We start from the raw sequence: 11,988 nt of genomic DNA on the forward strand, positions 1-11,988 counted from the left end.
CACATGTACAAATCGTTGAGTGTTCATCTTGACCAAGTTATAGCTTAGCCGGATATGGGACACCGGAGTCGCGACTAGCAGTAGCAGTAGTTCATGACGGCTGTGAGTTGGCCCGAAAGAGTATTAAGCAGTGTTGTTATCAGGCTTGAATACGGTAATCTCATGTAGTTGAGAGACGAGCGACTGGGCAGAGTAACATATTGAGCAAGACGATCGAGAGTTCGAGACAGCGTGCGGCGGCAGCGATACAAGATATGATAACGAAGATGGGAAAAAATCACAAATCTCTATTTTGGTTATCATATCTTGTATGATAAACGAAAAAGAATCAAGCGAGATAAAAAATTATTTTTATTTTCCCAATCTCTATTGCTAACACACTTGCTTCTTTATGTATATTCGGTCTCAAGACATATAAATAATCATGCTAATCAGAAAATAAATAAAAAATATCGACCACTACAATTATGATAATATTAGCCAAAAATATTGCTATGCCTAACGAAAATAACTAATCATTGCTGTTATGAAAACATTAATCAAAAATACCTTTAGCTACCTTCTTTGCAAAGATACCTCAAGTTATGTATAAATTATCAACTCATATTATTGATTAAAAAATAAAGCCAGCAAAAGTTATTTAGTTAGAATAGGAACAAGTTAAAAGAAAAGAGAGATTGACCAATGAAGATAGTAATAGAGCCCTAACAAAAAAACTTATGACAATATATCTACATTTAAATTACTTTTAAGAACTAGACATAGAGTGTGATAGTAAAAGAACAACATAAGGGAAAAGTATAAATTTAATAATAATAACAATGATACCAATATATATATATAAACATTTAGATTCTCGATCCTAGCAGCGCAAATGCGCGGGCCATCTCACTAGTTAATCTTGTAAGATGTGTTGCTTTTGTTTTTTTATTAATGGACCGGATCGGATAAGGATATATCTACTATGCTCCGTTAGTCGCAAAAGAATGTCATTTTAGAAATGTCGACATCGCGAAAGAAATTCACTAGTTGGTAGTATAGAATGTAACCAAAATATAGCCACATTCTGTAACTATTTGTTGAGACAAATAAACCATTTGAAAATATCAATCATTTTTTTAAAAAAAAAGTGACATGAGTACATGCCCTTACTTTGACCTCCAGCAACACGTGTTTGTCCTCATCTTTAAAAATGCATGCAATCTACTAGTAAAACAACACGATTTTTTTTTTACTCTTTTTACTGGAGGAGGTATATCCAATGCTTAGCTCTTCTTGATGCTAATAATTTAATTGTGATGCCAGCATTTGGTATAGTTGTTTGTATTAGATAATACAGTTGTAACAAAAGGATACCGATAGATATCTTTGGCCAAGTTGTTGTATTCTCCTATATCTGTTGTAACCTCTTTGATGTAAATCTGTCTAGTTAGTTATGGCCAAAAGATATCTTTAGGGAGTCCTATAAATGTAAACCTCATTGTGCCTATGCGGCCATTCAATTAACACGCAATCCGAATGCATCCAAGATAGGAGCATCGGTTCCACCATATGCGCCTCTGATTTCTTTCATGGTAATCAGAGCCTCGACGTGAATGGCGTCCAGTTCAAGTTCATCCAATCCGCGGTTCGGTGTTCAGATCACCGAGAAGCTAAGCAAGAGCAACCATGCGCTATGGAAGGCGCAAGTTCTCCCCACCATACGGGGAGCACGCTTGGAGGGGTACATCAACGGCAAGACCGTCGCTCCTCCATCTGAGATTGAGGGTAAGGACTCGGCTGGCAAGGCCACCCAGATCCCTAACCCTGAGTATGATGAGTGGTTTGCCCGGGATCAACAAGTTCTTGGGTTCATCTTCACCTCCGTCGGCAAGGACATCCTCGCCCAGATTGCTGGATCAGCAACATCGTTCTAGGCATGGAGCGCGGTGGAGAACATGTTCACCGCTCAGACGCGTGCGCGTTCCATGAATGTGCGTCTCGCACTATCCACAACAAGGAAAGGTACCCTATCCATTGCTGAATATTTTGCAAAGATCAAAACTCTCTGTGATGAGATGGCAGCCTCTGGAAAGCCGTTGGATGATGAAGAAATCGTCGCCTACATCTTCAACGGCCTCGACCAGGAGTACAATCCTGTTGTGACATCCATGGTGACGAAGAGAGAACCGATCACGGTCTCTGAAGCCCACTCGCAGCTGCTCAGCTTCGAGATGCGTCTTGATCTGCAAGATGGGGCGCTCTCCTCTGCCAACACGGCCAACAGAGTCTGTGGAGGCTCGTCAGGTGGACGAGGCTACGGGCATGGGTCGCCTGGTGGCCGTGGAAACCGTGATCGTGGCAGCTTTGGCCGCGGCCGTGGTAACCACCAGCAGCAGCACAACTCCAGCGACAACCGGCAACGCTCTCAAGGCAACTCCAACGATAGTCGCCCCCGCTGTCAAGTCTGCTACAAGAAGGGCCATCTGGCCGTCGAGCTCTGGCATCGCTTCGACGAGAACTTCAACCCCGACGAGCGTCTTGTTGCTGCTGTGTCAAGTGCCTACACCGTCGACACCAACTGGTACACCGACACGGGTGCCACAGATCATGTCACAAGTGATCTAGAGAAGCTCTCCTTCCGGGAAAAATACAAGGGAGGAGATCATATCCACACAGCAAGTGGTGCAGGTATGGAAATTAAACATTTTGGTCATACTATTGTTCCAACCCCTTCCAAACTGTTGCATCTAAACAACATTTTTCATGTTCCCCAAGCAGCCAAAAATCTTGTTTCTGTTCATCGCCTTGCTAAAGATAATTCTGCTTTCCTTGAGTTTCACCCTGATCATTTTCTTATTAAGGATCAGGCCACGGAGAACACGATTCTTAGAGGGAGATGTCACAAGGGGCTCTACCCACTTTCTTCAACACAATCAGTAAAGCAGGATTATGGAGTCGTCAAGCCATCCCTTGAGAGGTGGCATAGTCGTCTGGGTCACCCAGCTTATCCCATTGTTACCAAAGTTGTTAGTAGCAATAATCTACTCTGTTCAGTAGATGAGAATAGGGAGTCAGTGTGTGATGTGTGTCAGTAGGGCAAAAGTCATCAGTTGCCCTATCCTCGCTCAACTAGTGTGTCTCAATTTCCCTTGGAACTTGTTTATTCGGATGTGTGGGGTCCTGCACCCAGCTCTGTTGGAGGAAAGAAGTACTATGTGAGCTTCATTGATGATTATAGTAAATTTACTTGGATTTATTTGCTCAAATATAAATATGAGGTTTTTCACAAATTCACTGAGTTCCAAAGCCTAGTTGAGCGCATATTCAATAGAAAGATAATTGCAATGCAAACTGATTGGGGAGGGGAGTATCAAACCATTCATGCCTTCTTTCTAAAAGTTGGCATTATGCATCATGTCTCTTGTCCGCATGCGCACCAGCAAAACGGAGCTGCTGAATGAAAGCATAGACACATAGTTGAAGTTGGGCTTTCCCTTCTTGCTCATGCATCCATGCCCCTTAAATTTTGGGATGAGGCCTTTGTTTCAGCAACCTACCTCATAAACCGAACACCAAGTAAACTTCTTCAGTTTGTGACTCCTTTGGAGCGCCTCTATAAACAAACCCCTGATTATTCTTTTCTCAAAGTGTTTGGGTGTGCATGTTGGCCAAATCTTCGCCCCTATAATCAGCGAAAACTTGCTTTCCGTTCCAAGCAATGTGTTTTTCTTGGGTACAGTCCTCATCACAAAGGATATAAGTGTCTTGATGTGAATTCTGGCCGAGTTTACATCTCTAGAGATGTTATCTTTGATGAAAATGAATTTCCCTTCTCCAAATTACATAGCAATGCAGGAGCTCGGTTGAGATCTGAGATTTCTCTTCTTCCTCCTCATTTTCTTAATCCTACGGGGGAAGAATAAATAGGTGTCCGCATGTTTAATTCTCCTAGTTCTACTGATGTCACTGGAGAAATTTCAGGAGAAAACAGTGCAGGAATCGCCTCAGAACAAGAAACTGGAGCTCCTGACACGGAAACACGAAGCTGATCCGGCGCCCACTCCCACCGGATCACCCTCGGGATCGTCGCCGAATTCATCTGCTTCACCCGACCGGTTGCCTGCGCCGGCGGTCGGCAGCTCGCACCAACCCGCTCCGCCCACGTCATCGCCTGTTCCCCCCGGGCCGCCGCTTCCTGCCAGGAGTTCTCCCGCGCCTGCCATGTACCCTGTCCCGGTTCGGCGCGACGGGGGATTAGCTGCGACATAGGGATCTTCTGCGGCAGATTCGGATCCGGCGCCTGTGGAGCACCAAGAATCTGCAGAAGCTGCACGACCACGTACTTGTCTCCAAAGCGGTATACGCAAAGCCAAGACCTACACTGATGGCACTGTCAGGTATGGGTTCTTTACCTCATCAGGTGAACCACAATGTCTAGAAGAAGCATTGGGAAATAAAGATTGGAAGGAGGCCATGGACAATGAATATATGGCGCTTGTTAAAAATAAAACCTGGCATCTTGTACCACCAAGAAAGGGCATCAATATTATTGATTGCAAATGGGTGTACGAAGTGAAGAGGAAGGCAGATGGAAGTCTAGATAGATATAAAGCTAGATTAGTGGCAAAGGGATTCAAACAAAGATATGAGATTGACTATGAGGACACATTTAGTCCGGTTGTCAAGCCAACTACCATCAGAGTTGTTTTGTCGCTTGCTGTTTCAAGAGGATGGACCATGAAACAATTGGATGTACAAAATGCTTTTCTTCATGGGTTTCTAGAAGAGGAGGTTTACATGAAGCAACCTCCAGGTTATGAAGACAAGTCATCACCAAACTATATATGCAAGCTTGATAAGGCGTTGTATGGGCTCAAGCAGGCTCCGAGAGCGTGGTACTCTAGATTGAGTACAAAGCTACAAGAATTGGGGTTCAAATCTTCAAAGGCTGACACATCGCTATTCTTCTATAATTCAGGGGGAGTTACTATGTTTATGCTTGTGTATGTTGATGATATTATATTGGTGAGTTCGGATCACAGTGTGGTTCCAATGTTGCTCAAGGATCTCAACAAGGATTTTGCATTGAAGGATCTTGGAGAGCTCCATTATTTCCTCGGGATAGAGGTAAACAAAATTCAGAATGGTATATTGTTGACTCAAGAAAAGTATGTGAATGATGTTCTACAACGAGTAGGTATGAAAGATTGCAAACCTGTATCTACACCACTATCCAGTTCTGAAAAACTTTCCTTGCATGAAGGGAGTTTACTAGGGTCTAGTGATGCTACAAATTATAGAAGTGTTGTGGGAGCATTGCAATATCTTACGCCTACTAGACCTGATATCTCATACTCAGTTAACAAGGTTTGTCAATTTTTACATGCGCCTACTACAAGTCATTGAGCAACAGTAAAAAGAATATTGAGATATCTGAAACTCACGGCTAAAGTGGGTTTGCAGATTTGCAAGTCCTCCTCTCTACTGGTTAATGCCTTTTCAGATGCAGATTGGGCAGGTTGTTTGGATGATAGGCGATCCACTGGGGGCTTTGCAGTTTTCTTGGGTAAAAATCTGGTATCTTGGAGTGCCAGAAAGCAAGCGACGGTGTCAAGGTCAAGTACTGAAGCCGAGTACAAGGCAGTAGTGGATGCAACTGCAGAAGTTATGTGGGTTCAAACATTATTGTTTGAGTTGAAAATAGAAGCGCCAAGAGCAGCTAAATTGTGGTGTGACAATATTGGAGCTAAGTATCTCTCGGCTAATCCTGTTTTTCATGCTCGAACCAAACATATTGAGGTAGATTATCATTTTGTGAGAGAAAGGGTGGCTCGGAGGTTACTTGATATTGAATATATTTCTACAAAGGAACAAGTTGCATATGGGTTTACAAAACCTCTTACAGTTCGACAGCAGGAGCTTTTCAAGCACAATCTGAATCTAGGAAGATTAGATTGAGGGGGAGTATTAGATAATACAGTTGTAACAAAAGGATACCGATAGATATCTTTGGCCAAGTTGTTGTATTCTCCTATATCTGTTGTAACCTCTTTGGTGTAAATCTCTCTAGTTAGTTATGGCCAAATGATATCTTTAGGGAGTCCTATAAATGTAAACCTCATTGTGCCTATGCGGCCATTCAATTAACACGCAATCCGAACGCATCCAAGATAGGAGCATCGGTTCCACCATATGCGCCTCTGATTTCTTTCAGTTTGGAATGGGACTCTGAGGCTCTATATGCTAATTAGATACTATACGGCAGTGCAAGAATGCTAGATTTGGTTTGCGGGGAATATTTTGGATCCTGATGAATGGTAAACGTTCAGTTGAATTTCCATAGGGGCTGGTAAAAAGAAGTATGAGAAGCAGGCAGGATCTACCGCTGTAAAAACAAGTCTACTGCCAAATCCTGGTTCCGTCATTCTCAACAGGGACTCCACCAGCTCTGGGTGAGCATCCAAATGGTTTGGTGACACTCACTTGCATTGGCATACCGCATACACACACATCCTTGAAAAACTTTCTCAGCGAGAGAGAGAGAGAGAGAGAGAGAGAGAGAGAGAGAGAGAGAGACCACTCCTCTAGTCCTCTTCCATCTCTTCCTGTCTCTCTCCTTCGCTGCTTTCTCCCCTCTCCCACTCGCTTGTCAGCGGCAGCTTGCAGCACAGGGAAAGCAAAAGCTTGCAAAGGCCAGGGCCAGCCATCCCTCCTCACTCACGTACGTCACGTGTAGAGCAGCGGAGCAGGCTCGCAGCTAGCTCCGCCGGGTCCGCCGCCTCCCCGGGATTTCACCGCGACGACGCCAAAAGAAAGCGAGCTTTTGGTCGCAATCCCTTGGAACATTGCGCGGCGAGGAGGAGCGTGCACAGATCTGCCACGCTCCATCACCTGCCGCCTGCGCCGCACCCCACCTGCGCCGCTGAAGAGCTGCCGCCGCGCCCATTGCCTGCCCAGTGCCCGAGCACAGAGCTCGCTACCTCACCTCACCTCATCTCAGGTTCTGCCATGCCATGCCATGCCAGGCGACTCCCGCCGCCGTCCATTATGCATGCCCTAGCTCTCCGCGGTTTCCGCCGTGTCGCGCTGCGCCGCGCCCACCGCTGCTAGGGACACGCAGATAGCACCAAGCCCGGCAGCGAGGAGGGGCCTCGGAGAAGCTGAAAAGGGGCGCGCCCGCTCCTAGCTCCGCCGCGCAGCGTAGCGGCATAGCGAGGAGGGCCGGACGCCTACGCGTACATCCGTCCGTGGGTGCGCGCGCGGCCTGTGCTGCCAACGCCGGATCGACATGACGCTGGAAGCTATGTGCGCGCCATGTACCAGCAGCGACGTCCTCGTCTACGACACCTTCAACGCCGCAGCCGCAGCCGCAGCCGCCGCGTCGCCCGGGAGCTTCCTGTTCGGCAATGCGCCGGGGGTGGAGCCGTTCCCGGCGCCGGCGGCGCCGCCGGACGCGGAGGGGGCGAACAGGGTGCAGCAGCAGGGGAGGAGGAAGCGGCGCCGGCGGCAGAGGACCGTCAAGAACGCCGAGGACGCCGAGAGCCAGCGGATGGCCCACATCGCCGTCGAGCGCAACCGACGCCGCCAGATGAACGAGTACCTCGCCGTGCTCCGCTCGCTCATGCCGGAGTCCTACGTCCACCGGGTACGATACGATCGATCTCACTACTCGTTCAGGAACACCGATCGCTTCACTGTGGCCATGTGTTTCCGTCCTCTAGAGTTTCGATGGGATTGATTTGGTGTTTCAAGTAATGGTGAAAGAATGTTTGCTTGATGACAACTAGACAATGGCACTGTTACCATTTGAGGCTTTCCGTGACTTTTCGTCGTGTCAACTCATGCCTACGTGTACGATTTCCTAATATATTTTTTCTGAAAATGCTAATCGATACGTAGAGCGACCAGGCGTCCATCGTCAGCGGCGCCATCGATTTCGTCAAGGAGCTCGAGCAGCAGCTGCAGTCCCTGGAGGCGCAGAAGCTGGCGCTGCAGCAGCAACGCGGCGGCACGGCGTCGGAACGCGGCGCGGCGCGAGCGCCGCATCGCGATCCCACGGCCGCGACCAACAGCTCCGCGAGCGTGGCCGGGGAGGCGGCGGCGGCGGAGCGGGCCCCGTTCGCGCGGTTCTTCAGGTACCCGCAGTACGCGCGGCGCCACGCGCCGCCGCGGGAGGAGAGCGGCGCCGGCGCGGAGGAGGCGAGCCGGGCCTCGGCCTCCGCGGTGGCGGACGTGGAGGTGGGCGTGGTGGTGGACGCGCACGCCAGCCTCCGCGTGATGGCGCGGCGGCGGCCGGGGCAGCTGCTGAAGATGGTGGCCGGGATGCAGGCGCTCGGGCTCGCCGTGCTGCACCTCAACGTGACCGCCGCGCCCGCCGGGCTGGCGCTCTACACGCTCAGCCTCAAGGTACGCCGACGCCGCCGACCCGATCGTCTTTCCCTTCCTGAATTGCAACGGCTTTTTTACTCTTTCCGATCGCGAGCCAGCCGTCAGGAAAGGAATAGAAAAACTTTCTGGGTCGCTGTTGGTTGTGCCGGAAATGGTGCGTCGCCGTGCCAACACTTTGGTCACTGTGCAGCTATGCAAGTACCTGATCAAATGCTTTACCTTTTTTCTACTCATATGAGAAACCAGATTAGTTTTTTTTCTGTACTGGATAAACAACTGAATTGATCGTGTAGTCTGTATATGCAGCAAGATGCTACGCATTCACCTGAGGCCCTGAGCGAACAGCTCTGCCTCTGCATACAGGCCCATATAGGCAGTAGACAGAGAATCGTTTCCCATCTCTAGTTGCCTGGGAGAAACAAACAAAAGAATGTCAGATATTCCCCTCTTCTCGAGTCTTGACTGACGTCCACCAAAATTCCGGGAGAGCCATTGCATTTGCAGAGGATTGGGGTTTTGCTGGGAGAGAATTCAAATGCAGTAGCAGTATTGTTCTGGGCCAGGGCTCGAAGCCTCCAACTCCAAAATCCAAACACACAGGCAGGCCACAGTGCATTCCCCTGCCAGCACAAGCCATGGGCACACTTCACACTTGCCTTGGCCAGAGAGAGATTCCAGAGAGCAAAAGCTGTTTTCTACCTTTGACAACCTCTGGACTTCGACGTGCCTGCGCACTCCATTGTTGCAGAACTTCAAATTCAAACATATAAAGAAAAAAAAAGGGTTTTTTTGATATAGGCCATTACAATTGTCTGAGTTTGGAAAAACGCCACTACAATTCACCTATTCGGAAATCTACCATTATAATTTCATCTCTCACTCATTCATGCCATTTTCTACGGCTGTCGCGTATAAGGGCCCACTTTCAAATCATATATCTACACAGATGGATACGGACTTCTAACTCCCAAACTACTCCGTTAAACGGAGCCGGCGCAGGAGCTCCGCCCCGCCACTGTTGCCGGCCATGGCGACGTGGTGGACCTCACGGGCGGCGGCGCGTCCACCGCGGCGGCGGCGCACCGCGTCCTGCGCCTCCTCCTCCGCACCGCGCCGCTGCCCCCTCTCCCGCACCTCGTCTCCCTCGTGCAGTGGTCGCGGGCCCACTTCCGCGTGCCGCTCCCGCTCCCGCTGCACGCCCTCCTCCTCGTCCGCCTCGCCTCCCGCGGCGGCGGCGGCCACTACCCGCTCCTTCGCTCCGAGCTGCACGCCCTCGCGGTCGCGCGCCTCCACTCCTCGGCTTCCATCCTCCGCGCCCTCTCCGGCTTGTCCCCGTCCGCGCCGCTCATCGCCGACATGCTCGTCCTCGTCCGCCTCGCCTCCCGCGCGCGCCGTGCCCCTGCTCCCCCTCCGCTGTTGTGCCCCTGCTCCCCGCCCGCTCGCGCGCGCCGTGCCTCCGCTCCCCCCTCCGCCGCCGTGCCCCCGCTCCACGCCGGCGCCGCCCCTGCTCCCCGCCTACCCGCGCCGCCGTGCCCCTGCTCCCCCCTCCCCCGCTCGCGCCGCCGTGCCCCTGCTCCCCCCTCCGCCGCCGTGCCCTCGCTCCACACCCGCGCCGCCGCCCCTGCTCCACGCCTCCGCCATCGTGCCCCCGCTCCACGCCCGCGCCGCCGTGCCATGCCTGCGTTCTGCCCGCGCGGCTGAGAGGAGGGGAGGTGGCGCCACGGAGCAGGGGAGGCGGCGGCGCAGAGCACGGGTGGCATGGAGGCGCGGCGCACGTGTGGCACGGCGGCTGTAGGGGGAGGGAGCTCGCGCCGCCGCCTCCACCGTTGATCGAAGCTGGGCAACAGCCTCTGCAGCTTATACGCGCGCCGCCGCCCTGGACGACGCGCGGGATGCTGCCGAGGATGACCCACGAGGCCGTTGGCGGTGGGGCCCTCGGAGGTGGAGGAGCTCGGCGGCGATGCCATCTGAGGACGATCTGCCGCGGTGGTGGCGCCTTTCCAGCGCCATCTACTGCTACTTGCCGGGCCGCCAGGTGGTGGTCGCCGTGGGTTAGCAGCAATGGGAAGGCGTCGTCGTGGTAGACAACGTCCTCCGCGTCCACGGCGGCTACGGCGCCTGGCGGCGCGATTTTGTAGGCCCGCGGCCATCCCGTGCGCCAGAATGCGACGCACCGACGGCGGCGTGGGCATGGCGGCACGGTGGCGGAGGAGCCGGAGCCCGGATGCGACGATGGCGACGGCGACGCAGCCCGCGTCGTCCGGCGAGGACAAGAGCGCGGCGGCGAGGATGGCCATGTCGTTGGCAAGCGGGCCGGTCCGGGCCACGAGCGCGGTCGGGAGCTCGCGGGCGCGGCCGGTGGGGACATTGAGGAGCTGGTGGCTGCGCTGCTCGCGGAGATGGAGGAAGAGCCAGGCACCGTCGTGGGAGCCGAAGAAGCGCGCCCCACGCGAGTCAACGGTGAGGTGGTCGTGGACGCTGCAGCCGCCGAGGCCGCAGCAGGCGGCGCGGGTGGAGCTGTCGTTGGGGCCGGGCGTGGGGAGCAGGAGCCATGGGAGCGCGCGCGGCGGGCCCGTGGGCGGGAGGCGAAGGCGAAGCGAAGGTCCAGGAGACGGTCATCTGACGGAGGAGACGGAGAGAAACACATACGTATATGAAAGTGGGCCCTTATACGCAACAGTCGTAGAAAATGGCATGGATGAGTGATAGATGAAATTATAATGGTAGATCTCCGAATAGCCAAATTGTAGTGGCGTTTTTCCAAACTCAGACAATTGTAATGGCCTCTATCAAAAAAACCAAAAAAAAAAGGCCGCGTGCTTTTATTCTTTCACCGTTTGTTTTCACCGAAGGCTAACACAAAGAACGATCGCCTTCTCCGCGGAGAATCTCTTTGTGTGCTGGGCCGTCCATTGACATGGCGAAATCGGTCAGCAGCAGATAAAGCCTAAAGGCTACAGACTACAGAGATCTTGTGCTGTTGCTGCAGCTGCCTTTTTCTTATGCTGTTTCAGTGTGCCCCCGAGCCGGGACCCAACGGAATCTTTTCTTTACGAGGCTTTTTTCCTTTGCCTTTTGCCAGACTTGGCGATTCCCTCCTCTCCCTGATGAACAATTGAACATGTACGCGAGCTGCCGCGCTGCCAGCTCGTCCTGTCCCGAATCGCCGCTCTCCGCGAGCAGTTTCGGAGCTCTGTTTGTGTGGCCACCACGAGCTCTAATTCATCTTGTTTCGTGTGCGGCGATCGTCGCTGCAGGTGGAGGATGGGTGCGGCCTGACGGCGGCGGAGGACATCGCCGCGGCGGCGCACCACGTGCTCTGCATCATCGACGCCGAGGCGGCGCAGCATCAGCGGCTGCTGCTCGCTCCCGGCGCGGGTCAGCCGGACCTCTAGTCAGTACAAAGCCCACCGCCTCCCGCCGCCCACCGGTGAGGTATTCTGGCGCAACGCGGCGCGGGCGAGCCGGAGCACGGGACTGCCGGCGGCTGCTCATCGTCCGCGTGACATTTTGTGAAGCGCAGCGGCCAGTAGGGGCCTGGTGGCGTGTGTAACCGCAATAACGGATGTAGAAGGGCAGTGGCATGCTTGATCTGCAATAAAATGCAGGTTCGTTTGA

General features: G+C 52.4%; 1 protein-coding gene and 1 non-coding gene across 2 annotated transcripts; both read left to right on the forward strand.

Moving 5' to 3' along the window:
- The first annotated feature begins 2,075 nt into the window (after positions 1 to 2,075).
- LOC120643234 lies at positions 2,076 to 2,214 on the forward strand. The gene has a single exon (XR_005662922.1). It is a non-coding gene; the product is annotated as a small nucleolar RNA Z247 (small nucleolar RNA).
- A 4,325-nt stretch (positions 2,215 to 6,539) lies between these two features.
- On the forward strand, positions 6,540 to 11,988 carry LOC120641608 (transcription factor bHLH96-like). The gene is made up of 3 exons (XM_039917797.1): positions 6,540 to 7,627; positions 7,882 to 8,388; positions 11,628 to 11,988. Exons 1-3 carry the CDS (start codon positions 7,271 to 7,273, stop codon positions 11,763 to 11,765), a joined length of 1,002 nt encoding a protein of 333 aa, XP_039773731.1. The 5' UTR covers positions 6,540 to 7,270; the 3' UTR covers positions 11,766 to 11,988.

The sequence above is a fragment of the Panicum virgatum genome, chromosome 7K, assembly GCF_016808335.1.
Source record: "Panicum virgatum strain AP13 chromosome 7K, P.virgatum_v5, whole genome shotgun sequence".
Lineage (NCBI taxonomy): Eukaryota > Viridiplantae > Streptophyta > Magnoliopsida > Poales > Poaceae > Panicum > Panicum virgatum.